The sequence below is a fragment of the Ooceraea biroi genome, chromosome 1 (assembly GCF_003672135.1).
Source record: "Ooceraea biroi isolate clonal line C1 chromosome 1, Obir_v5.4, whole genome shotgun sequence".
Taxonomy (NCBI): Eukaryota; Metazoa; Arthropoda; class Insecta; order Hymenoptera; family Formicidae; genus Ooceraea; species Ooceraea biroi.
The window spans coordinates 3499976-3526323 of NC_039506.1; the positions used below are offsets into that span (position 1 = coordinate 3499976).

The window sequence follows — 26348 nt, forward strand, 5'->3', positions numbered from 1 at the left end:
GTGATTTAAAAATTCTTCATTTTAAACAATCTTGCAATGTCTTTCGCTTGTGTTCTTTGGATAGAATTGATTCAATTGATTGAAGCTGATCAACGAGAACTTATTGTCTTGTTTCTTCTTTCCAGTACATCGCGAGCCCGCACCCGTACCCCTACACCACTTATCCTGCACCTAGCATCATTCACACCATGCCACTCGGTGAATCGGAGCAGACGAGTAACGCAGCGTCCCCGGATGAGTCTTATCAGCAGTACCAGGCTCAGCAGCCTAAGTAGGCCATGGTTTACAGTAGGTCAATATTATAAATCCTTCTCATTACGATGTGATATTGACTAATGATCCGTTCAATAAACAATAAAGTGACAAACTAAAACGATCTTTGTACATCTTTACAGATATAACGATCGCGTCGCAAGTTACGTAAGTTAGAAAAGGCATGCTGATACACAAAGACTCGCGCATAACGGATGAAAGCAAGAGACACCGAGCAGGCTATGCGAATGAACCACAGACAACAACAAGCAAAAGCGAAAATTCTTACATAATATCGAATTAAGATTCTTCCTTAAAAAATTTACTTGCCAGATTTTATACATTTTATTCATCAGATAAATAGGTGAAAGTAGTTGATATTTTCCAACGAGTAGGGAGTGAATGTGAGAGAGTGCGTGAGAGCGAAAGGGAACGAGAAAGAGAGGGAACGGAGGAAAGCTAGCGCGAGAGCAAGGCCACGTGTCGAGTGTCCGTGCAGATCAGCAATGTGGTTCCGCATCTATATGGCTCCGTTAAAGCTGCGTAACGACACATGTACACTCCTATGCACACACATACACACACATCTAGGAATACACCAGACCTGGAGATGTAAAAAATAATCGAGGCGAGTGTAACTCATGTGGGGTGAAATCGATAAGGGGAGAATTGTCTACTGATCTACGCCGTACGTTCTACGATGTCGCAAAGTAGAATTGGATTAAATATTGTGTAACATTATACTTACACAAAAAACAAATATTGTTTATCGTCTTCTTTTTTCAGTTCTAATTTTGTGTTATTCCTGTTCAATATTCGTATTTGTTCGATTCCTTTGTGTTATTTTTATACATATGCTGGAATAACGCGATACATAGGTGATTTTATGATAAATATGTATCGTAACGTTTTACTTACGTGACTTTGGATTGTCCCAAAATATATATCATATTTCATTCGATGTGTGAAAATTAAAGAAAAAAGTTGGCGTAGCTAATTAACTTTTCATTGTTATTTGATTTCACATCTCTGAAAATCTATACTCTCTGCAATTACTTTTTCCTCCACAAGAAAAAAGAACACACACATATATACACACACACACACACACACAGCGAGGAAACTGAGTTATCTATGAGGAACAGTTTAGTGTCAAGCTGATAGGCTTCCATGATGTAACTTTAGATATTACATTTACTAAAGCGATAGGAAAACGATCGAAGCTAATCCTGAGAGCTTGAGAGAATGAGTAAGTATTTTAACGATTGAGAGGAAAAGAGAGAGAGTGAGAGAGAGAGAGAGAGAGAGAGAGAGTGAAAATGATGATGTAAACTGTACGGAAAAACGAAGGAAGGAGAAGCAAAGAAAATAATGCTGCGAAGAGAACTATACGAAATAGAATTCTTCCCGAGGAAACGATAAATAACAATAATGTATGAAGAAAAGAGAGAAGGAAGGATGTGTTACTTTTCGAACACTAGATTAAACATCGGGAGGAAAAGAATTTGCATTCATGATTGTAAATCTTGGAAGAAATGTTCGGAGATGTTTCAATGCGATAAGAAACGTGCATGGCAGCACTGTTCTTTCACGATTTCCGATTTCACCTCATCCGTTTCTCATATCGTAGATTGCACAAGTATTCGCGACGTCGTAAATGACTCGGTGCGTGGGGTCGCATCAGTTTTCGTTGTACTTACGGCGTGTTTCGATACTTATATATCGCGCATACGAGTATTAGCTAAAGAGAAATTTGTATCTAGGTATTTCAAGATTTTAAATTCTATATTGATTAATTTATTCTCATTAATATTTTTCTTTAGGAATGTATATCTGTTCTATTAGCTTAATGTATTGTTCCATTTGTTATATATTTTCTAATTAAATATTTATAATTCTTGACATGCGCAAACACCGAACTGTCCGCCGGATATCGGACATAATTTACATGTCCCAAATGCAACGAAAATTAATGTAACTTTGTACGTTAAAATATCCTTGCGACGCCGTGTGCACGTAAAAAACACACACAGACACTTTTCACCGCACTTTTATCGGAGTTCACGCGTCTTCTCGGATCTTCTTTTTATACTTTTTTTTTCCCCCCCAGGTTTTTAAGATTTAAAAACATTCCAAGCTGGGTTCACGCGCGCTTCGCCATGTATTTCTTTTCTTTTTCAATCAGAATTAAAAATAAGATTCATTTCTTTTATCTGACTTTTTATAAGTATAAATATTGGCAGCAGCTGAGGTCTCGTTGCATACTACTTTTTTTTCTTTTTTTTTTAATGGAAAACTTTTGTTGCGAATTAGGTATCCCGAGACGAATCAAGGAAAAAAAGCACACAGGTAAATGCTTGGTTTCTATAACGGGGAAAAAGAAAAAAAATTCAATGTTTAGGATGTTTAAGACTATATATAAATTACTGTACAAAGAATGAAAGAAAAACAATAGTACTTTTTAGAACATTATATTTACGATGATTATGCATCAGCTACGGATCGATATCGATTTTCAATTGTATAGTAAATCCAGATATTTTTTTTAGAATTGTGCCTTTTCAGACAGATTTGCTAAACGAAAGAGGAAGAAAGGAACAACACGAAGAAAGAAACAAAAAAAAGGATGAGTGAAGTAACGAATGAATGACTGAATATCTGAATGGCTAAATGACTGAATGAGAAAGAAAAAGAAAGAGAGAAACAATGAGGAAAGAAGGGAGTGGTGAAAGAATATGTGAAATGTTTGTTTGTATATTTTATAATTTAGTACAGTAATAATGAGCATATTTTTACGTATTAGTAAACATAAACTCTAATAAAAATTTGATCCTTTCGTTTATAAATTGTTTATTTATCACAACCAGAATAATCTCTATGTTCTTGACGTAAATGCAATAGACGGCGTATTCCTTACTCGTTATCAGTAATGAAATGGAATGTTGGCGATATCATTCTGCTCATTTTGTTCACCAAATACTGAATGATTATTGCCAGTACTAGCGATGTGTAACGGAACAGAGCCAGATTTTTGTATCGTTGCGACGCGCATGCATTATCGACTGTGAATGAAAAAGAAAAAAAAAAGTAGACATATGATATGAACAATTCATGATAAGGATAATTTAAGAGAATGAAAGAAAAACGAGAAGATATAGAATAAATCAAATGAATGTCGAGGGATTGTGAGAGCAAGAGGGAATGATTGACAGTGTGTTTGAGACCGAAAAAGAGAGAGACTGAAAGAGTACGAACGGTTAGGAAAGAGAAGAAAATATATACAGTGTAAATTAATTTATTTTATCGAAGAAAAACGCGTGGGAAACGAGCACATGGAAACGAGTGTTAAAGAAGGATAGCCGGAAGGTGAAACTAACGGTGCATTCATTTACTCCGTACATATGTACACGCTCATACACATACATACACACTCATGCACACATAACGCGCGTGCGCATGTAGCTTAAGGGGAGAGTAATTGAGACGGTATTTTGTCATTTTTTTATGTCAAGATTAATAGTTGTAAATAAATGAAGGAACATCATGAGTATCCGCCTCCTAATCGCTCGAGAAATTTTATTTCGGAAGAGTGAAACTGTTTTAACAGTATCGAAATTCTTAATTATTGTAGCGATTTTTCAGCACAATAGGATTGTATTACTGAACTAAATACAGTTTTTCAAAACTTGCGAAATCAACTTTGCAAAAATTTACTTGAATTATTTCGATTAACTAAGACTGTCCCATCTGGAAGTCTTGATTGTTCTTCCTGAAAATATTAATTAAGTTACACCTGCATCAAATAAATTTCCCTCCTTCTTCTTTTCTGAATATCTTCTCTCCTTTAGCCATTATCATCATCATCAATCAGTACAACCACCGCTATCATTATCACCATCACCATTCGTGCATTCAGCGGGATTTCGTGTTGTCTGGCTTAGGATTGAAAGTCGTCGTAGGATGAGTGGAAGAGCGAAAGATAGGGAGAGAGTATAGAAAAGCTTTTTACCAAAAATACGCGAGAGTTAGAAGCTACTCGCGCGGTATACAGGAAAATGTTGAAGATGAAGTGGCGCCGGTAGTGGGCAAATAGTTACGTAGAATTTTAGCGAGACAAGACAGAGAGAGAGAGAGTGAGAAAGAGAACGAGCGAAAGAAAGCGGCGAGTCGTAGTTATTATTATAATATTACAATAACGATGCTGTATTATTATAATTAACGATTTACTATTATTGACGTCATCTAAACGTACGAAAGATTTTTACACTGTTGAGACTTGAAGTAAATAATATATTTAGTTTATTTTGGTACATCACGATTTGATGACGAGAGAACGAAAGCGAGTGTGAGAATGAGAGAGAACGCAACAGATAAATTGACGAAAAAAGAAAAAAAAACGAAGGAGTAGAGAAGCGAAGGACGAGCTATTTTTTAAGAGACCGATTTATTACTCGATTTGAGTCCATGTATTAAGCTAAAAAGTAAAACAGAGAGAGAGACTGCATGCGTGAAAGAGAGACAAAGAGAGAAAAGGGATTGTCGAGAGCGAAGCGAGCAAGAGAGAGAAAAACGAGCACTTAGTAAGTGCATATTGTGTATTTGTTGCAAAAGGCAAAATTGTCACTACTTGACTGACAACAAAAAAATCCATATGTGATTTTAATAGGAAATTTTGAGAATTTTACTAAATAGACTTGTATACAAAAAAAATAATTAAAGTAATTATGTGACCGACCAAACGGAATAAAAACAAAGCGGAAGAAAAGTGTGAATGAAGCAGCATTAATAGTTGCATCGATCGGTTCGGCAAAAGGAGGAGAAGACGGGGTAGAGGATGACAGACACGATCTGTCGCGCGTCTAGCATCCCCGGATTAAAGACAAATTTTACGAGAAAGATAGAAATGGAACGGAAGGCGGGAAGAATGGAAATATAGAGAGGATGAGAGAGAACGAAAGGATGGGAGGGAGAGAGAGAGAGAAATTGAGAGCGATCGAGAGTATAATTATTGTGTACAGAGAACGCGCGGAAACGCGGGTTTTCCGCGCGAGCGCGCGGCGTGTTTAGTATAGATAGTGTTGAACTTGATAAAAAAAAAACACCTAGATTTTAAGTGAAAACGCGCGAGCGAGCACTCGTTCGTGTTAGGAGATAGAAAGGAAGATCTTTTATCGATTAAGAAGCGGCTAAGTTTATGGATATAGGTAGATAGATAAATAGACAGAACGATAGTTTAATAGTTAGGATACGAATATTGCCTCTCATCCCCCGTGTCCTCTATCCTTTCTTCTGTGTTGCCGCAGGCACAGGGGGCACGGGTATGGGGCACCGTTCAGCCTATGCACCTCGCACCCGTCAAGACTGACTGGCTATTCATATTAATTGATATAAATATGTGTGCGTATATATACATATATTCTATGCGTATATATATACACACACATATATACATATATATATGAGCTACTTGTATAATTGTATAAATAGTAAGAAACTATTTGCTTGCTGCGCACCGCGGGTCGGGTGCGTGGGCTGGCCGGATGCGGGCTTCTGTATTCGTCGAACCGAATGCGGGAGCTCGCGAGTTCTTTTTTTTCGGCGAAGAATCTTCCCGATGTATGTACGTATAAGGGATGATCGGTATCGTATCGAGACGAGTCCCGCTCCATACGGCGCGCGAGAACGTTCCTTGCAGCTCTGCCTCCTCGGTGCGATCCACATTGGATCACATCATTAAAAGCGAAGAATCGCATAGACCTTTGTTCACGTGATCGCTCCTTGCCTCCAACGTTGTAAATCCGGAGTAGCTGCAACGAGGTGTGTCGGGAGCTTTAACAGGCGAAGATTACTAAGGGAATAAGATTAGACGAATATGGATTGTAATTTATACACGTAAGTTGCATTGCGTTTTTTCGACGGTGATATGAAACGATGCGTGTTATCACGAGGACTTTGGCATTTGTCACCCGCTTGACCGATATCACGCGGTGTCGCGCTTTTCATTTCTCCGTAGCAGTTCAAGTACTACGGGAACGACTTATGATAAGAGGACGAATGGATCGATGGTATCTGCGCAAGGCTGTATCATCGATGACGCGATGATGAAACGACGTGATAACAGCGCGTCTCCGCTATCTGAGAAGCTTTCGCCGCGGAAGCTCGCGAGCTTCCGCAGTCTAGCCGCCGGCACAGGTTTCGGGCAGGAAAATGGTTCTTGCTGTTGCGGACAATGCTGCTTTCCGTAAAGCTTTCTCTAGAGTTCTAGTGTAGGCACATTTTAGACTAGACATACCGTAGTTGATAGGCTCATTGTAGAAAAGAAGACGAAGCGAAGCGAAGCGGTGAATTGATTTTGGGAGAGATGAAGCGAAAGAATATAGGATGTTTCTAAGTAAATAATGTTAGTCGAGATCGGCTTAAAAGGGCAAAAGCAAGCGCGAGAGATAGAAAGAGAGAGTGTTTGCCTACGTTCGTGTCTTGGTGTATATGAGAGAGCGTGAAAAAGAGAGAGAGAGAGAGAGAGAGAGTAAATTAGCGATAAAGTGAGGTTCGAGGTGACTAGATTATAGTCTTGTACTTCGACTTGTACAGTCCTTAGTTTTCCAAGTTTTTAAGTCATTGTTTTACACGTGTTTGTTAAGCGATATAGCTGTAATTACTCGACATCTTGGTTTCTTCCTCCATACTTCCTGCTCCCCCGATGTATCTCCGCGTCTCCTTCCCTCTCTCCTTTTTTTTGCATTTGTACTCCGCTCCCTGCGGAACTTGTAATGTATTTCTAAGACAGATTGAGAGAAACGAGACGCGTACCCCGTGTACCGCTTATTTTGCGTAGTCCTTCCCTATGTTGACGGAAGAGAAAAAGCGCAAAAAAGGGGAGAAAAACAAAACGGGGAGACATCGTCGGACGCTGAAGCCTCTTTTTAAATCCGCTCGCGAGGATCAATTTGTAGGATTTCGAGGATACTTTTAAGGCCGAGATGGAAAAGGCGTTTAGCATGTAATGTGAAGAAAAAAAATTTTTTAGACGTTAAGGCAAGTTGTGTCATAGCTAGTTAAGAGATCTAGGGAGACTCTTAGGAAGTCGAATAGGTGCTGTAATAAAACAAAGTTTAACACAAAAAAAACAAGTCAGAATTAGATTTTTCATGAATAAAGAAAAAAAAAATGAAAAAAGAACGAAAAAAACTCTAATTAAGAGAAACGTAAAAAAAAACGTAACGCACGCGATGACGACACAAGGGGCATAAGCCACTAAAAAGTGCCCTTAGTTTATTTTGGATCGTTTAAAACAAAAAACGCTAGTCTTTGTGTGGAAGGTAATGTGTGGAGGTTTTTAGATAGGATCTTCGGAGAACAAACGAAAAAGATAAAGAAAACCGATGAGGAAAACAACAATGAGATGAGAGTGTGCGAGCGATAGGAGAGTGTGCGCATGTGTGTGCGTAGGGGTGTATGCCTAAACTTCAAGGGATTGATACCTACTCGGAAAATAACCGTCTGCTTATTGCATGCAAGGTGTAGCGGACGCGCGCGCGCACGCGTGATATGCCCACACACACATATACACATACACTTGTACAGACGGAAGAAGAGACGGAAAAGCGCACGCTCCCTCCGCTGCTCCTGTATTATTGCCGCATACATCTTACGTCTCTATTATAGAGGCGTACACTTGAGAATCGGTGGTCTTTTTAGAGTTACTTACGAAGTAATGAAGAAAACGGTTTGGTAAATAATTAAATACTTCGCGATGCGGGGACGCGAATTCCCGACTACGTCACAATTATCGTCCCTTATTTTTGATCAATAAACGATCTGTTTTGGGGATTTATCCTGAGGCGACACGATTCTTACTTCCCCATCTAGCGCGACTCTCTCAAATAAAGAAACAAAGGAAGAGGAAAAAGGAGAGAGAGCGGCTGCTAATTTAAAAATAAGAACGTCTTCAACAGCGATTGATAAAAGAAGATACGTTCAACAAGTACATAGAGAAAAAAGAGCCCGAGACAAAGTAAGGGAACGACATAGAATGGTTGAGACGTTTGTAGATTTCACTCGTTGTCAATGTTCATCAATTTTCAAATTTTTATTTGTTTAAGATGTTTTATTTATTGCGTCTAATATGAACATTGCCAACTCGTCCACGTAATAATAATAATAAATATTTTAGTCTTATTACATGTACACAATATCGTACATCTTCGTAACTAACACGCTATATTGGATTTGCATTTTTAACGTGTTGTCTGCGCCTCCAGACAATAATTTGATAATAATTAATAATTTTTTGACAATATCCATTCAGGATTAGCTCACGCGCAACAGAGTACTTTATCTTTATGTTCTTCGAGATCGAACAGAGATGACTTGGGACTGGAAGAAATTCATAATTGTTAAAATATAGGTATAATCTCATACCTATATAGAATTATCATTTCTTTTTAATTTTTGTACGAGATTCGGAATTTTACAAAGAGTAATTTATAAATATTTTGTATTTTCATCTTAAGAAATGGAAACCATAATAATGAAACAATTCTTGGACTTTGCGATCACGTAAGTTAAACCAATATTTGCGTTTCATGATGGCATGATTTAACCGTCCTTCTAATGTCCTACATTTTACGATGCTATCATGTGATCTAAAGATGAGTAGACGTTCATCTACGGTCGACCAACACAAAGGAGTTTTATGACTGCTTGTAAGAGGTGGATTCTGTTTTCATAATTTCTGAAACATATAATTATAATTAAATCTCAGGCCGGTATTCATAATCGGATCTTATATTTAAGACCGTCTTAAGTGTATCTTCAGATACTGCGTAGCCAATGAAATGATCTATACAGCATCTGCAGAATAAGCTTAAGACGGTCTTAAACATAAGGTCCGACTATGAATATCGGACTCAGTTATTTATAAGAGACCAAAGTCGAGAGAATCGTCGAGAGAACCAAAAGTTAGAATATGATACACAACTGCACTGGTTTAAGATCGGGGAGAAATGTAATACTATTGGGTTGGCCAAAAAGTAATTGCGTTTTTTTCCAATAGATGGACATACATGTCTTGAAATGTAACTAACTTCATTCTAAATCGCAAATTCATTATGTAGGTTAACAACTCACAGTTCAAGCTTGTTTTAAAAAAAGAAAGTACACGATTTCGTTAACAATTGTTTGTTTGCCGTCGATTTCAAAATGGAAAATCAAAAAGAACATTTTCCTCATATTTTGTTTTATTACTTCCGAAAAAGGAAAAATGCTGTACAAGCTCATAAAAAGTTATGTGATGTATATGGCGAAGATGCTTTAAAACTGCGGCAGTGTCAAAATTGGTTTACTAAATTTCGATCTGCAGATTTTAATGTGAAAGATGCACCACGCTCAGGAAGGCCAATCGAAATTGATGATGACAAAATAAAGGCACTGATCGATTCCAATCGGCGTTTAACGACACGAGAGGTTGCTGAGAATCTTAACATATCGAAATCGAGTGTTGAAAACCATTTAAAACGACTTGGATACATTAGTAAGCTCGATATTTGGGTAGCACATGAGCTCAAAGAAATTCATCTCACTAAGCGTATTGACATCTGCGATTCTCTTTTGAAACGTGAGGAAAATGATCGATTTTTGAAACGTATGATAACAGGCGACGAAAAATGGATCGTCTACAACAACGTCAAACGAAAAAGATGGTGGAGCAAGCGTGATGAACCTGCTGAAAGCACTTGAAAAGCAGATATTCACCAAAGAAAGATTATGCTGTCAGTCTGGTGGGACTGTGTATTTTGAGCTGCTTGCAAGGAATCAAACCATTAATTCAGACGTATACTGTCGTCAACTGGATAAATGAAATGATGCCATCAAACAGAAACGTCGAGAATTGGTGAATCGCAAAGGTGTTGCGTTTCACCATGATAACGCTAGACCACGTACAAGTTTGGTCACTCGTGAAAAATTGTTGCAGCTTGGATGGGATGTGTTACCACATCCACCATATTCGCCAGACCTGGCACCATCAGATTACCATTCGTTTCGTTCTTTGCAAAACGCCTTGAATGGTAAAACCTTTACTGCTGATGAGGATATCAAATCGTTGTTGGAATTGTTTTTTGCTGAAAAAGATAAGAACTTTTTTGAGCGCGGAATCATGAAGTTGCCTGAAAAATGACAAAAGATAATCAAACAAAATGGACAATATATTGTTTAATAAAGTTTTTGTTTCCCATGAAAAATTCGCCTTTTATTTATATAAAAAAAAACGCAATTACTTTTTGGCCAAGCCAATATTTTGATTTTCTTTGTACAGAATTCGCAGTCTGCGTTATCTCCTCCTTTCTATTATGTGGCATTTCTTACCTGATCTAGATCTCGGATCATATAATCGTACATATTGATCGGCCGATCTCGTTATTATCATACGTGATAATGGCGAGTAATCGAAAGTAAAGATGTTATTTTCATCTCTTGTAGCTTAATTCCCAAATCTTTATTGTATGATCATATCCGATGAGCATATCATACTGGGAAGATCTTTATGAAAAACGTCTTATTTGTAGAAAGTAAACGTTAATTTGTGTCAACATTAACATGAAATAGAACAAATTATATATTTTCCAAAATTATTTTAACCCAAAAGATAATTAAAATATCTTAATAAAAAAATTGAAAAACTGTTTTATTTAAACGCACACAAAGTGCGTATTAGATGTATAAATAAATTTCCATTATTTTTATTGAAATTTGACAGACATATAAGGAAGCAACATTATTAATTAATTAAAATACATTCTCTTTGTATCTACAATTTTTAACCAACTATTAGGAAAGAGATGAATTTTCCGACGAAAGAACCAGCTGTCTTTTCAAACAATAAATATCAACTTATTTTCGGATCTTGGTCGGATTTCGAAGAAGAGAGAAGAGAGAGCCGTGCTGCATTGATATAAATGCAGAATAAATGATAGTCGGAAGGCGCAATGTTTGGAGAATACATTGGATCCTGCAGAACCTCCTATTCGAGCTCCATTAAAGCTTGTTGGATCAGCAACACGTGACTGAGCACTGTCATGAAGAAGAATGACTTTACGACATCCTTGACCAGTAAATGGTTTCTTTATCGAGAGGGTTCCGTTTGCCCTTTAGGCAATCGGGAATGTCGACAATCGGAGCTGTAACGTTCCGCTGTGATTGCTTCATCTTGGATTAAAAGTTCATGATGGAATTTCTTTCATAATCCATGAAGTACAAAAAAGAACTTTGTGGCCGTCTAGAAGAACGACCGTTACTATTGATTGACTATTAATTCAATACTTTAATTTTTGCAATATACATAGGGATCTATCGTGCGTCGAGAGTTTACATAATAAAGGTTTGTGCATACTAATGTGTGTGTATATGTCTTTTGAATATTTCAATGATATTAAGAGTTCACGCATACAATAAAATTTACATACATCACATAAGATTATTGATGTAATCCAAAAGAAAAAATGAATTGAAAAACCAGACCAGCAGGTATATAAGCACATCTTCAGGTGTCAGGTACGTTCTTACTATGAAAGTTCACTTCGAAACGTTAAAAAGATTAGCGTCACGCGCCAGATCTGCTCGTCAAGATGTTTAGTCTTTATCATCTCTTAAGTATCGTTTTCGTGTTGGTCCAGTTACAATTGAATGGATGGCTATCCTCGGCTCAATCGCATGACTCTTTAATAGATATTTTGTCAAATATGGTCGACTTTAGTATCGGGTCTCTGCAATTCCTCAATCAAAATCAACGTTACATAGACGAAGTGAGAAATATAATTCCGCAACGCAATGCCGTGTACGACTTTGTGGTGGTTGGCGCTGGCACGGCCGGCATCACGGTGGCTGCTAGATTGAGCGAGATCCCAAACGTCAAGGTGTTGCTGATCGAAGCTGGATCGCACGAGAATCTCTTCATGAACATTCCGTTAATAACTAGTTTTCTTCAACTGGACAACAATGTCACGTGGAAGTACCGATCCAAGCCATCCGACAGATACTGTCTCGGTATGAACGATAATAGATGCAACTTGCCCAGGGGTAGGGTACTGGGTGGCAGTAGCGTGCTGAACTACATGATCGCGAGTAGGGGCATTGCTGAAGATTACGACCGCTGGGCTGAGATGGGGAACGAAGGCTGGGCCTACAAGGACGTTCTCAAGTACTTCAAGAAGTTGGAAACGATAGATATTCCCGGGCTGCGGAATAGCATCTATCACGGTACACAGGGACCAGTGCACATTTCCGGTACGTTCCACACGCCACTAAGCAGGGCTTTGATCAAAGCCGCCCAGGAACTGGGATATCCACTTATAGATTACAACAATGGCAAAAACAAGATAGGCTTTTCATATGTGCAGGCCACAGTCATGAATGGCAGTCGCATGAGCAGCAACAGGGCACATCTGCATTCTACGCAGAATCGTAATAATCTTCACGTGACGCTCCAGAGTATGGTGAGGAAAGTGCTAATCGATCGTGACACGAATCGAGCAATCGGCGTGGAATTCGCAAAGTATGATAAAATTATCCGTGTATTCGCAAGAAAAGAGGTCGTTCTGTGTGCCGGTGCTATCGGGTCACCCCAGCTGCTGATGCTGTCCGGCATTGGACCGTCCGATCGTCTGGCCGAGCTCGGCATAGACCCTGTCTGGGATGCGCCTGTCGGCGAGAATCTGATGGACCACGTAGGTTTCTTCGGTTTGACATGGTCAGTGGACAAGCCAGTTGCCATTACGTCAAGAGTTCTAAACCCTGCGCAACCATATTGGAAGGAATATCTGATGAAACAATCGGGAGTGTTTACAATTCCGGGCTCGTGCGAAGTCATCAGTTTCATCGACACTAAACATCCGGGAAACCATAGTGGTCTACCGGACATTGAACTACTTTTCAGTACCGCTTCGTTTAGAAGCTTCTCGATGATACCGCTTGTGACTGGCTTGAATGAGCGAATATGTCAGATGTGGAGTAAATATATCGGCCATTACGGCTGGAACATACACCCGATATTGATGAAACCGAAGAGTCGCGGCCGGATAAGATTACTGGCCAACGACGTTAATGTCTATCCCGAGATTGAGCTGAATTACTTCGATGATCCGGAGGACGTCAGAACAATGATTGCCGGCATTAGAGCCGCGATCAGAATCGGCCAAACAAAAGCGATGCAGGAGTTTGGTTCACGGTTGTTGAATGACATTCCTGGATGCGAAAAAGACGTTTACGACTCCTACGATTATTGGGAGTGTGCAATAAGGATATTGTCTTCAACGTACTATCACATGTCTGGTACCTGTAAAATGGGACCAGGGGGAGATCCAACTGCCGTCGTCGATTCAAAATTAAAGGTATTGTATTCAAGTATTGATATAAGAATGTAAAAGATATAATCCCAGTAAGCAAACTGTCAGCAGTATGTCGACAGATTGGCAGCAGATTCAATCAGAATAATGCAATAGATCCGGTACCACTGTGTCCGCATTAAGATTGTGTTCTGCCAGCAGATCCTGCTAACATGATCTGACAGCAGATTGGCGACAGAAACCGAGCAGAGCCTGCCGACATAACCTGGCGGCAGATTGGCGGCAGAAATAGAGCATGATCTGCGCAGTGTAGTTGGCAGCAGATTGGGAGTAGAAATCGAGCAGGCTCTGCGAGAAAGTGCCGTAGTAGTACAAATTTATTGGAGCAATATTGGTTAACAATATGAATCTAATTTTTTATGTGGGGTATGAATTAATTTCTTATATTGGTCCACTATTGTAAAGTAATCTGTTTTTTTAATCAATACTTAATTTGATTAAATGGGCAAATTTAATGCCTTCAGATTGCTTGCGGCGTGTGTGGACGTTGTCCATGAGAACCTCTGTGCCGCAAGTGCAAAAATTCTTAGAAAAATTAATATTATTATGTCAAGACGCGTATATTAACTTATATAACTGTCAGGCTAAATTTTAACGTCGAGTAAGAACTCAACATGTTCACCACCTAGCGGTGCGGAGCGAAAACGCATATTCCTAGCCGTGTAAATTTGAATAGTGTCAAAAGCTGCAGATCCTGTTCGGTTTCGGCCGCCAACCTGGCGCCAGGTTATGTCGGCAGGCTCTGTTCGGTTTCTGTCGCCAATCTGCTGCCAACTACACTGCGCAGATCCTGCTCTATTTCTGCCGCCAATCTGCCGCCAGGTTATGTCGGCAGGCTCTGTTCGGTTTCTGCCGCCAATCTGCTGTCAGATCATGTTATAAGCAGGATCTGCTGGCAGAACACAAGCTTAATGCGGACACAGATGGTACCGGATCTGTTGCATTATTCTGCTTCGTATCTGCTGCCAATCTGTCGGCATACTGCTGACAGTGTGCTTACTGGGTGGATTTTGTACCCAATCTGTGGCCTCTCTGCTCACATATTTTGTCGAACAGATTTTGCCAATGTCTGTTCTTCGCAGGTTTGGCTGACTGGGATATTTTGATACAACTATATATTTTTTGATTTGTGAATTCATGTACCATTTTTTGTAGGTAATCGGTGTCGAGAAATTGAGAGTTGTAGATGCATCCATTATGCCCGAGATTACAACAGGGCATACAAACATACCTACTTACATGATTGCCGAGAAAGCGGCAGATATGATAAAGGAAGAATGGGGATATCTCAAGAAATCGTCGTAACATATGGTAGATTATATTGGTCTAGGTTATGTATGAATAGAGCGAAACGAAAAAGATAAACTTTATTAAATTAGGCAGGAGCGGCGCGCCTAGCAATCTCGATCGCTAGGCGGTCGCATCTCTCGTTCTCTTCTTATGCTTCCCCATCTTACCGCTATGCAATCTGGTAAATTCTAGGAAATTATTTACATTATATAAGTATTGTTCCCTAGCATTATTTCTAACTAGTGAATTTGATTGGCTGCCCAAAAGTTTTTACAAAATGCTTATGCTTACAAAATACTATATTGCCCTTGGATAATATAGAAACGTTAATAATGATAAAAAAATCCTAAAACACAAATAATCTAAGAGATTATCTCTCCATGTAAGTATAATATTATGAATATCAAGCTGGTATTCACAAATCATTTTTACAATAAAGTCGTTTTCAATATGATCTTAAGATTAGCCAATTTTATCTAAGATTAGCCAATCAGACAGCTGTGTTAGTAACAAAAGATACACAAGCGTATATATATGATACAAAAGATACACTAGAGTGCGTTAAGCCTTGTGTCCATGATGCTAGAAATCGATCCAAGATCTCGATCCGAGAATTGTGTAGCCAATCAACTTGTAGCTTTTATGGCCACACATTGGAGGGGATACGCAACAAGCGAGCAACCAACCGCACTTCGGCCGCCGAAGTGTAGTGCATATACGTACACGGTTGCTCGCTTGTGTACGTATCCCCTCCATACGCTGTAGCATGCTGTGCCATGATAGCAGTGCCAGTATCAGTTCTCGCGGCACCTTCTTTAGTTAAGCACATTCTTGCATGAAGTGGCACGAAGTTTTTAAGGCAAAATGTCGAGGTATTTTTATACACATAAATAGTCTTTTACAAATATTCGAAATATTTCGAATGCACATTCTTTCATTGTTACAATTTTAATAATGCTTGTTTGCATCGTCCTTGTATTCTTGTAAATCGTAATTTTTTGTTCAGTTCTGTTTGTTTTTGGATTTCTTTATTCGTGATGCATGACCACGTTGCGTAGTTCATATTTATACTATACAATATTGTGTAAGCTGTAGTTCCAAATATTATATCGGTTGTAGTTCCAAATTGTTAAAATTTCTTATGCTTTAAAACATTTTTTCTTTCTTTTTATTTGAAAGAAGGAAAAGGATAGAAAGTATTCTGAAAAATTTGAAACTGGACTACAACCTTAATATCTAATATATACAACACGTTATGATCCTGTATTCTTTTATTTTTTATTGCTGCAGTTTTAATAGTTCTTGTTTGTATCCTTTTATTCTTTTATCGTAATTTTTTGCCCAATTTTTGCTTCAAATACTTTAGATTCTAAAGTAAAGTTCTAAAGTTTAGAACTTTACTTAAGGCTCCTGGGTTGTTGCTGCGGTCATCTTGAATTATGATGTCAGAGTGGTCCGAGTTCTCGTCCCGAGAAAAAGTTACTAAAACTCGGACCGTAGACACTAGTAGATTCGGATGTAAATCTCGGGCGGTGTTCACTGCCAGCGCTGAAAAGCTATAGTGTACGTAACATAAATTATAGAGTTTCAGAATCGGCAATGAATATTAGAACGCGGTCTCCGGTGGAAATATCGAGCAAAAAACTTATTGAGCTATATAATGTGTACATACTGGAGTGAACCTTCCCTATACGAGCCTACAAGCGGCTCGCGAACCAAGGATAGCGATACCACGTAGGTATCTTAGGGCGGATTCACACCTTGGCAGAATAGCGGAAAGCAGAAAAACAGAAGCCAATCAGAACTCGCGCGGATAGTCGACAGTTGGCGGAAAGATGGAAGCAGAAAAGCAGAATGTACTGTCGACCACCAGCGCGAGTTCTGATTGGCTTCTGCTTTTCTGTTTTCTGCTATTCTGCCAAGGTGTGAATTCACCCTTACCTCTTTTCGCATGTACTATCGTTGTGGTGGGAAGCATGACAGAAATACGCAATAGGTATTGGCTTCTTTCTCACCCACTCCTTGAAGGCTCCCTGGAATCTCGATGAAAAGAGTGCATCACGTCCCATTTTTTCGTACTAGTTACTAGACTTTACTAGTTACATATTTATTTACTTTACTGATTCGGCATAGCCACGCTACGTTACATCATACAAATGAAGGCTCAAATTTCTTTTTAAGATTAGAATTTAATATTTTGATTCAATTTGGCTTTCATGTTAGTATACATGACATAGATTGCACTTGGAATCGTAACTCGTAAATGTAGAACGACCTTTAGTCACAAGCAAGCAATCGCATGAACGCGAGCAGTACTACTTCCGGTCGCAAATAGCAGTCTCGTATGCTGATTCGCTAGACTCGGTACGACTCGCGACAACATGGACGTGTGATCAATCGCATGCGAGTAACGTAGAACGACCTTAATAGTAACATGGCCGCGATGTGTAACGTCGCAATTAAAAACTCGTTGAAGTGTTGTGTGTAGTCGTGTCATGATACGCTCATGATTACGCTCTTATAAAAAGCGATTTCTCTTTATTGGCAGAACTTTAATGGAATATAAACATGGTTTGTCTGAACAAGAACAGCAATTAAACGCACGTGCATCACGCCGCGTGACGGCTATGACGTCTGTAGATTCGGGAGTAGAAACCGGGAACGACTCGAATGACAGCATGATCGTTCAGCATGAGAATCAACAACAGCAGCCACAACAAGAACGTATTTATACTATTTGTACTCCTGACAATAGAATCATGACAGTACGTGTAAATACTGATATCACGATAAGTCATGGTCATGATACACCTCGTAAAGAAGAATCGAAATCATATGTACACACTAACGCACACCACGATGTACCTGTTGAACAGAAATATTGTCGTACTTTTTCGCGATTGTATCGGGCTGCAAAACGTGAATCTCTCGTAATGGAAAATCGTGGGTTACGGTCCAATCCTGCGGTAAGAAGTTCTTGCAACGTATTTCTAAATACTTGAAGCAAAATAATATAAACTAGGAAGATTATTATGTTTGATTATGTAAATTATATAAACATATAAATCAAATATATTGCTGCTTTAGGTGATTCCAGAAAGGTCCCCATGTAAGATACATGATAGACCTGCTTTCTCGCCAGTTAGGCGCAGTAAGTATTTTTATGTATAATTTTGTGTGAATGTGCATACACAGCAATATTCTTATATCTTTTTTTATGAAAAGAAAATGCATGCTGTTTCTTTGCTATTTTCATTTAATAATTTGTCAAATAAGTTTCTGTTATATCTTTATAATTACCTCTTTTTGTTATTTTATTAAGTAAACATTGTCTATTAAGAATGTTTTGATAAAAATTATGAATTATTAAAATATCAACAATTTTGCTCAATGATAATAATCTTCATGCAGGATTGACTATATGTGACAAACCTCTAAAAACCTATAAGTGCAGCAAAGCTCTTGATGATGGTAATCCAATAAATCGTAGGAAGAAATCTTTCACTGGCCAACTACAAGAAATGCGGTTTGCAGCTATCACAAGTGATATTGTATCTATGGAAAAGTTGTTGGATGAAGGGATATCGCCCAACCTTCCTGACACACATGGACGAACTCCTCTTCATTATGCGGCAAACAAGTAAATCAAATAATTGAATATTTTTCTATATAACTATAAAGTTGTCTTCGACTACAGTTGTAGTAAACATTAGGTTTAAATTAAAATCGGATACCTTAAAGGTTGTACAAAGAATATAATCAAAAAATAAGCTATATAAATGTGCTATAGAATGAAAATTTCGTAAAAAAAAAGAGATCAACTCGGAAACTTTATACTTTAAAATTACATTAGGTTATTGTTTTTCAAGAAACATGCTTTTCAAAATATAATTATGCGACAGACTTAAAAAAACTTTAACTGAATTTATTCATAAAGCTATTTTATATTTTTTTACATATAAAGTTCTTAGATGTTTGATAATATTTAATTATTATTTAATAATATTTAATTAGAAATATATATAAAATTCTCACGTTTTATTTCTTTTGATAGGGGTCACAAGGAGATGGTTGAATTATTGTTGCGCCATGGTGCTAACCCGACTAAGCAGGATCGTGCCGGCAACACACCATTGTACGTAGCTGCAGTCACAGGCAATACAGAAATAGTGACACTACTTTTAACAACCAATACTGTTGGTCAGCCGGATAATTATAATCCACTGGAACTACTCCGAGTAAAAACGGAGCTATTGAAGTATAGCAAAACAGACAACGATATAACAAACCTCACGCGAGAAATACGCAGTTTAACGATGATACTAGAAAAATCTCCACAAATGAAAAAGGAAATGCAAGCACAGGTGGAATCATTGAGCAGCATTTACTCGAAGCTCTCCTTGTCCAATTCGGAGAAAGTTCACGACGATATTAAAGATTTACTGGAGAATTTAGAGGCTCTTTGTGTAACGAATAGCTCAGAAACTACTGAAGCGGCACCGTAGTGTACCATGATACACGTTGTTTCTAAATTACGAATTGGAAGCAAAATCTTTTTTAGGGTATAAGAAAATCTGTGTAATGTACTATTTTCAGAAGCTAAGCGTACTTTTGTACATGCATATTGTATGTCCATGAGCTATACTTCTATGCGAGATATTAGCTAGTAATTTGTTTAAAATAATAGTTGCTTTTCTTGTGTGTTGTGTGCGTACGCACAAAAATTCTTTCTTATCATGATGCATTTTTATTAGGACTTATTTAAGTCGTTTAGAATTAATCAATTATGAGATATTTTTAAGTCTATGTAAAAGGTATATACAGTTAGATGTAATTTCAATTCTAATATTCTTGAATCTAGTAAAATATGTATTATTCGCTGCATGAATTCAATATTTTTAGATTGTGTTTGCAACAGACATGCACGAAAAACAGCTATTATTCTCTATTTTGACTGTATCTTTATAACGATAAGGAAAATTAAAAGTGTCTGAGCTAAACACTTTAACTTACACTTAAAAACCTGACGAAGTTTTGCAGATACCTAAAACTGAGTTTGATTATAAGATTGTCCTTTTTAAGATAATATACGACAATATTGATATATATACACTGGGAATAAGATGATCTCAACGATGTCACTGTGGAAGAACAGTATCTATATCTTATAAATTTCTCACTTTTTGTATCTGCAATCTCTGATCATGTAAGAAAGACACGTCAATATATTAGAATGCTTTTATAAACGCTGTATGTAATGAAGCTTCAATAAGAAATATATAATTGTATGTATAATACAATACAGAGAAATAAAATGTTTTTATAAATAAACCTTTCAGTTTTTTGGTACGTGAACGATTTTGATGTTTTCCTGATAATTTATGAACACATAAAAGAAAAACTGAAATAGGCTACAGAGTGTAACGGTTTCTCAGACGAAAAGAAAATTTAGCCTTTTTACGTAGACCAAGATTTGAAAAGATAAAATTGTGAAAAAAGTTATAAATGATTAGTGATTACAAATAACAGTAAGTGGTTAAAAGTATCGCTCTGAGAGGTTAATAAATCTGGCTACACAGAAAAATCATCTAAAAACCCTACCTACGTCAAAATCTAAAGTAAAAGGCTTAATCAGTACATTTACCGGAAGTAAAGAAGCTTGGGTTGCGTTTCGAGCCATTACTTTACGCACGTTTACGTTCCCCCTGCCTGAACGTCACATCAAAAGTGCCGACGAGGAATTGCGCTATTGTATGAACTATATATAACAGTATATAGTACAGTGCAGCTATTCGACCGTCGAATTAAAGTTTCAACCGTTTCAGCCTGGTTTCGCACGTCGCGGGCGCGCAAACTTGCGCGGCGCAGCAACGCCGCCGGTGAGGGATGCGTGAGTCACACGGGGCACGCGTTCAAACCTCGGAAAGGCGTGGGTATACAAGGGAAGCTCGTCGTGGGTGGTCCGCGTCAGTCCGCGTCGAGCGGGAGCGTGGTGTATGTGTGGTCTGGCTGGTTCGTACGTGAGCGCAACCGTCCGACGACTGGAAGATGCGAGACAAAGACTTCGCCTCTTGGCCAGCCAAAATCGCGAGGACCGAGTTACATTAATCCGTGATCGGAACGCACGAAAGTACGCGCCTCTCTTTCTCTCGTTCTCTCCTTTATTGTTTATTCCGCTCCACGTGACCCTCTTTGTTTATGAGATATTAATTATATTAATTGCCAGTCGAATCCCGCGAGGCGCCTCGCATTTATGAGAAATTAGATTCTTCCTGTCCCTTCGAGAGTACGCTCGTCCTTCTTACTCGAGTTGAGTCTTATCTTTATTGAATTATTGAATGAAAAACTCATGTTCTTCACGTACAGATGAAATCTCTGCAATGGACACTCTGCTTCACCAGCTTGCTGCTTCATGGGTGGTCCATGAAACTGGAACATGGATTTGTAGCTAGCAATGACGGTGAAAATAACACGTGGAAGGATGTGCAGTTGAAGCACAGAATCAAGGACTCCAGTTATCTACTGAATAATTATCCCATGGAGGAATTGTCGCCGGATGTTTCGGTCTGTCGCAAACCTGCGAAATGCATTCCATTGCATAAAAATAGTTGCATGGGTACGAAGTTACCTTATTCGACTACCACATTGAATCTTATACCGGAAAGTGTAACTCAAGACATTATCGAGGTAAATAAGATTATTATTCATGTATTCCTTGCAGTAATGTTCCTCCAGTCTTTGATAAAGCATGGCATGATCTTTAAGAATACTTACGCATGCAAGTTATTCAGGTGATATGCGGCAAGTATGCGGTTTAAGGAAAAGTTTTTTAACAAAATTTAAACGCAAAACTTTACATTGATTCTTAATTTTGGTCTTTCTCTCAACTTTTCTTTCTGATCAATAAAAATCTAGCATTGTACAGCATTCTAAGAAAAGGGCCTATTGTGTATCTGGAGTTTTAAATGTCGGGGATTATGTTATATTATGTTTGACACTATGTGAAATATTTTCTCTTTTATTACACAGCCTATCTTTCTGTTATAGACTGGGACATTTCAGATATAAGGATAATATATTTTACTATATCTGGGTAATTTTATTGTAGCTCTTTTAACATATTTTTTAACAGCTTTGCTGTTATATTAGTTAATTGTTATGCATTGTTATTTAATGCTACATGTGTTTCATGTATAATGTAGAAATAGATTATGTTTTTTACATATTTTGACTTTCAGGAAAGATTGTACCTGTTACAAGCCTTGAAACATGTACCAAAATGCTGGGCCGTCGTTCAACCATTTTTATGCTCGATATTCATGCCAAAATGCGTCAACAATACGGTTGAATTGCCGTCTCAAGAGATGTGCAAAATGGTGTCCGGACCTTGCAGGCTGCTGCTTAATCACACCATATGGCCAAGTTTCGCAAAATGTGACAATGCAAAATTATTTCCGCGATTATGCAAGAATGACGTCAGGGAGTTGAAATTTAATACTTCGGGCAAATGTTTGAAGCCTCTCGTACCTACTGACAATGCCCTTTCGATCTTTGATGGGGTGGAAGGCTGTGGAACACAATGTTACGATCCATTGTACACGTCCGACGAGCATAGTCAAATACATTCGTTTATTGCATGGGCTGCAGGCATCTGCTGTGCCTTCAACCTTTTTGCCATAGTAAGAACAAAAAAATTAGGTGTGCAAATTAATTAATTCAGTGCTTTTTTTTTAAGAAATTGAACCTTTATCACCTTTAAAACAATAATCTTGTTAATCATGAAAATATTCCATTATTTTCTACTACTTTTTCCCATCGGGAATCCCCTCTCGAGAAAAAGAAAGTAAAGAAAGACTTAATTTCTTCAAAAAAAGCACCGAAGTAATTTGCTATAAAAGGATAAAATTCCTTACAATTTTATTCTATTCTGTTCGACTACATAATCGAATTCATTTCAGCTGACATTTTTGATAGATTGGAGGAGCGCTAATAAGTATCCGTCTCTTGAGATATTTTATATAAATGGTTGTTTCATGGTGTCTTGCATCGGCTGGCTAGCTCAATTTGCTGGTAGCAGGGAGGTAATTGTGTGTCGCAAGGATGGAACATTAAGAATGGGCGAACCAAGGTAACGTACAAATTTATTTTGTGTAACAAGATTTTTTGCCTCGTTTTATTTCGAGGTTTCATAAAATATCTCTATTTTCACAGCGGAGAAAATTTGTCTTGCGTTGTCGTCTTCGTTCTCGTGTATTATTTTTTGATGGCAGCGATGGTATGGTTCGTCATATTGACTTACACTGTGCACAGCAAGGCGCTTCGTAAGATGGGAGATCGGATAGACAAAAAGGGTGCTTACTTCCATTTAATCGCCTGGTGTTTACCACTTGTCTTAACAGTCACGATCATGGCATTAGGCGAAATTGACGGTAACAGCGTGACGGGAATATGTTTCGTGGGTTACGTTAATCACATGGTGAGAGTGTGGTTTGTGCTAGGACCGGTTTTTGTTGTTGTACTCGTCGGGGGATACTTCTTGCACAGAGGTACGTATTATTTCTTATCACGTACATTTACGATTAATAATGTAGCATTGACGATAACAATGTATAGTAATAATAATAGAATATTAAATTTTTGTATTTTAAATGCATTCTGTAATAATGCAAACTGTAAGTATTAATCGGTATAATATATCAAGGAATTATTTTTCGATCTATAATATTGCGTGCATTTTTTTAGGGCTCTACACGCTGATTTGCTATAAAATCAGCTGTCCAGAAATATCTAAGGAGATGAGTTCAAAGATAAGGCATAACATTGTCAGGATAGGAGTGTTCTCTATGTCCGTTCTTGCTGCAGTTATTGTAACATTCTATTGTCACGTTTACGAGATTCAGTATTCCTGGCAATGGAAGCAAAGTTTTAGAGATTACATGATGTAAGCATCCCAATGATAATTATTATATTAAAATTTAGATCTGTACGCGAAATATAAATTTAAATATTAATTTCGTATAACGAAATTTTATACAGCGAGCTTTGATTATTACTGCAGCATGCTCGTCAATATTATCCATAACTAATTAATAATCGCGATTATTTTAAGATGCGCAATAACGACAAAGTATTCGGACATATCTGAATGTAAAATGGATGTAAGACCCAGCATGGGTAAATTGCAATTACATTTGTTCGCACTATTCTTCACTGGCATTCTCATGTCTTCATGGGTTTGGACTAGTTCGACCGTAGATACATGGTGCAGATTCCTAAGGAGGTAAACTTCGACACTTGTTAGATATTTGCTCTCGGCAATTCACCGTCTTCATCATTAACGCGATTCTGAATAGCGTGCGCTCCTTCTTTGTTCACAGGATCTTTAAACATGAGACCGAAGAGGTTCCTATAAGACTGAGTAAGCACAAACTTATCGCGCGTTTATTCGCAAACCGAAAAACGTTCAACAAGGCCGGACGTTTGTCCATAAGTTTTCATAATGCCCACGAGGATCCGGTTGGACTGAATTTCGGTCTCAGCTCCGCGGCATCGCAAGACTTAAGTTCCACTTGGGCAGCCGCCCTGCCCAAGTTAATGACACGAAGGGGTGCGCTGGTCGACGGTACTACTGGATCAGTATCTAGTAATAGGAGAAATTCGGTCGACTCCGAAATCAGTTACAGCTACAAATGTGTATCTATGGAATCCAGACGGAACTCGTTGGATTCACAGATATCGGTGCAAATTGCACAGGTGACACGCAAAGTTGCCGGTCGGTCTCGCGGCCGCCGCGGGAAGAGCAGAAGAGACTTTGGGAAGTCCCGATCAAGAAGCAAAATCGATCCACCGTCTAGAAGAGACAGTACTACCTCCCAAGACAGTCAGTTAATGACGCAGATATCGGTTCCAGTGCCCAATATGGGCAGGAGACTTGGAAATGCTGGGCTTGAAGAACGAGCTTTAGACTCGAAGGTTATCGATATCAAGAATGCGGGTATGCTGTTACCCTTTTTATTTCCGAGGGAACGGACCGGTAGCGACGAGAATTTGAGCAGCGAGGACAAGAAGCATCAAGATATAGCTGATCAGAACGTTGACGAGACGGGCAACATGGAGAAGGAGGACGAACCGGACAGTACCAGCGAGGACAGTCAGCCGGAAGAAGAAATGAAGATGCTGGATTTGGAGGAGGCGCATGAGCGTAACAAGAGTAAAAGTAGCAATAAGAATTGTAAAGTTTACAATCACGAGGTTGACAGAAGAAATCGAGAAAGCAGCCATAGAAGCAAATACGTCGTACAGCACGAAGCTATATTGAAGCAGTTGCTTCAAGAGGCTAACGATCTGAAGGCAAAGAACGAAAACGAGGAAGAAGTATATAAGAAAGCTGTGATAGGTGACTTGAACTCTAGTCTCGCCTCATGTCGCCCGGAATTAACTAGATTATTGCAAAACGATGGGCAGACTAACGCCAGAGAGATAGCGACGCAGACTTCGCTGCCGCTCGACATACTGGAGATGGAAGAACTGAAACAGAGTATCGACGAGATAATCAATAGTAGACACTGTAGTTCGAAGGGAACACAAATATCGCCGCAGCTTAAGAAGAGTAAGAACATTATATAACGTAAGACTGAGAATTTTCTTTAAAGAAAAAATGGCTACCAAGCAAGTTTTAGCGAGTTCTTGTTTCCGAATGGCTCGCAGACGAAAAATTAACATGCGCCTTAAGAGATATCGGGACATATTCATGAAATGAGGTATGAAGTAATTTAACTATCCATCAAAATTATTATTATGTCGACAGACACGACGATGATGTTTTCACTTCGACTCTTTCTTACCTATAATCGTACGATATTTCTTGAACGAGAGTGAGATCACATGATATTTTTTATTGACTTTTTACTGTTGTAAATTATATGTACGTAGGATATACAATAACGAAAGCCATATTAAATGATATCAATCAAGAGCATACATGGACATAAAGATGGATAATAACATCGAGATATTTTTCCATTATTTTATTATCGCTAAAATATTAGTCGATACGATATTTTGATAACTCGCATCAAGTAGCTAGGTAATGTAATTCGTCTACGACACTATAGACTACGGAATCCTAAATATACGCTTTGTAAATGTTATTTTCCTGCAAAAATGGAAACCATTATATCCCTAAGGTTGTATATTTTCGAATGTTGATAAAGTATATCGGATATTTCTCATGACAGTAAGACGTTCAATTTATACATTATTTTTTAAAGAAGCGATTCGAATAAAATGTGTTTTATAATTCTCAGTGTTATATTATTGATCTACGTCTTAAATTACTGCCTAATCTGCAGACAAAAAACCTCTTTATCTATTACAATACTTGTAGTCTGAATCACATTCGTGAGA

The 26348-nt window shown here is 38.2% G+C and overlaps 4 protein-coding genes across 13 annotated transcripts in view; all 4 read left to right on the top strand.

Moving 5' to 3' along the window:
- The window catches only part of LOC105280482 (protein alan shepard), a 34439-nt gene extending 26360 nt beyond the window's left edge, over positions 1-8079 (top strand). For all 4 annotated transcript variants that reach the window (XM_026974503.1, XM_026974507.1, XM_026974511.1 and 1 more), the window contains 2 exons: positions 126-292; positions 396-8079. In XM_026974503.1, coding sequence (XP_026830304.1) covers positions 126-275 — 150 coding nt within the window. In that variant the 3' untranslated portion in view covers positions 276-292; positions 396-8079. The remainder of the gene's footprint in view (positions 1-125; positions 293-395) is intronic.
- Positions 8080-10481: 2402 nt separating this feature from the next.
- LOC105280483 (glucose dehydrogenase [FAD, quinone]) lies at positions 10482-16140 on the top strand. The gene is made up of 2 exons (XM_011341066.3): positions 10482-13637; positions 14808-16140. Exons 1-2 carry the CDS (start codon positions 11877-11879, stop codon positions 14955-14957), a joined length of 1911 nt encoding a protein of 636 aa, XP_011339368.1. The 5' UTR covers positions 10482-11876; the 3' UTR covers positions 14958-16140.
- Positions 16141-17316: 1176 nt separating this feature from the next.
- Positions 17317-20273, top strand: LOC105280404 (tankyrase-1). The gene is made up of 4 exons (XM_011340927.3): positions 17317-17908; positions 18030-18093; positions 18354-18582; positions 18997-20273. The coding sequence occupies exons 1-4, from the start codon at positions 17498-17500 to the stop codon at positions 19445-19447; spliced, it is 1155 nt and encodes a 384-aa protein (XP_011339229.1). The 5' UTR covers positions 17317-17497; the 3' UTR covers positions 19448-20273.
- A 550-nt stretch (positions 20274-20823) lies between these two features.
- Positions 20824-26245, top strand: LOC105280405 (protein smoothened). Of its 7 annotated transcripts, none has more exons than XM_011340929.3 (8): positions 20824-21072; positions 21309-21629; positions 22181-22621; positions 22901-23070; positions 23154-23614; positions 23685-23883; positions 24052-24222; positions 24320-26245. In XM_011340929.3, the coding sequence occupies exons 2-8, from the start codon at positions 21309-21311 to the stop codon at positions 25566-25568; spliced, it is 3012 nt and encodes a 1003-aa protein (XP_011339231.2). In that variant the 5' UTR covers positions 20824-21072; the 3' UTR covers positions 25569-26245. The 7 variants fall into 7 exon arrangements, with proteins under 7 accessions (XP_011339231.2, XP_011339233.2, XP_011339230.2 ...); XM_011340931.3 differs by having other exon boundaries at positions 23154-23488; positions 24320-25568; XM_011340928.3 differs by having other exon boundaries at positions 20825-21072; positions 24296-26245.
- Positions 26246-26348: the final 103 nt, after the last annotated feature.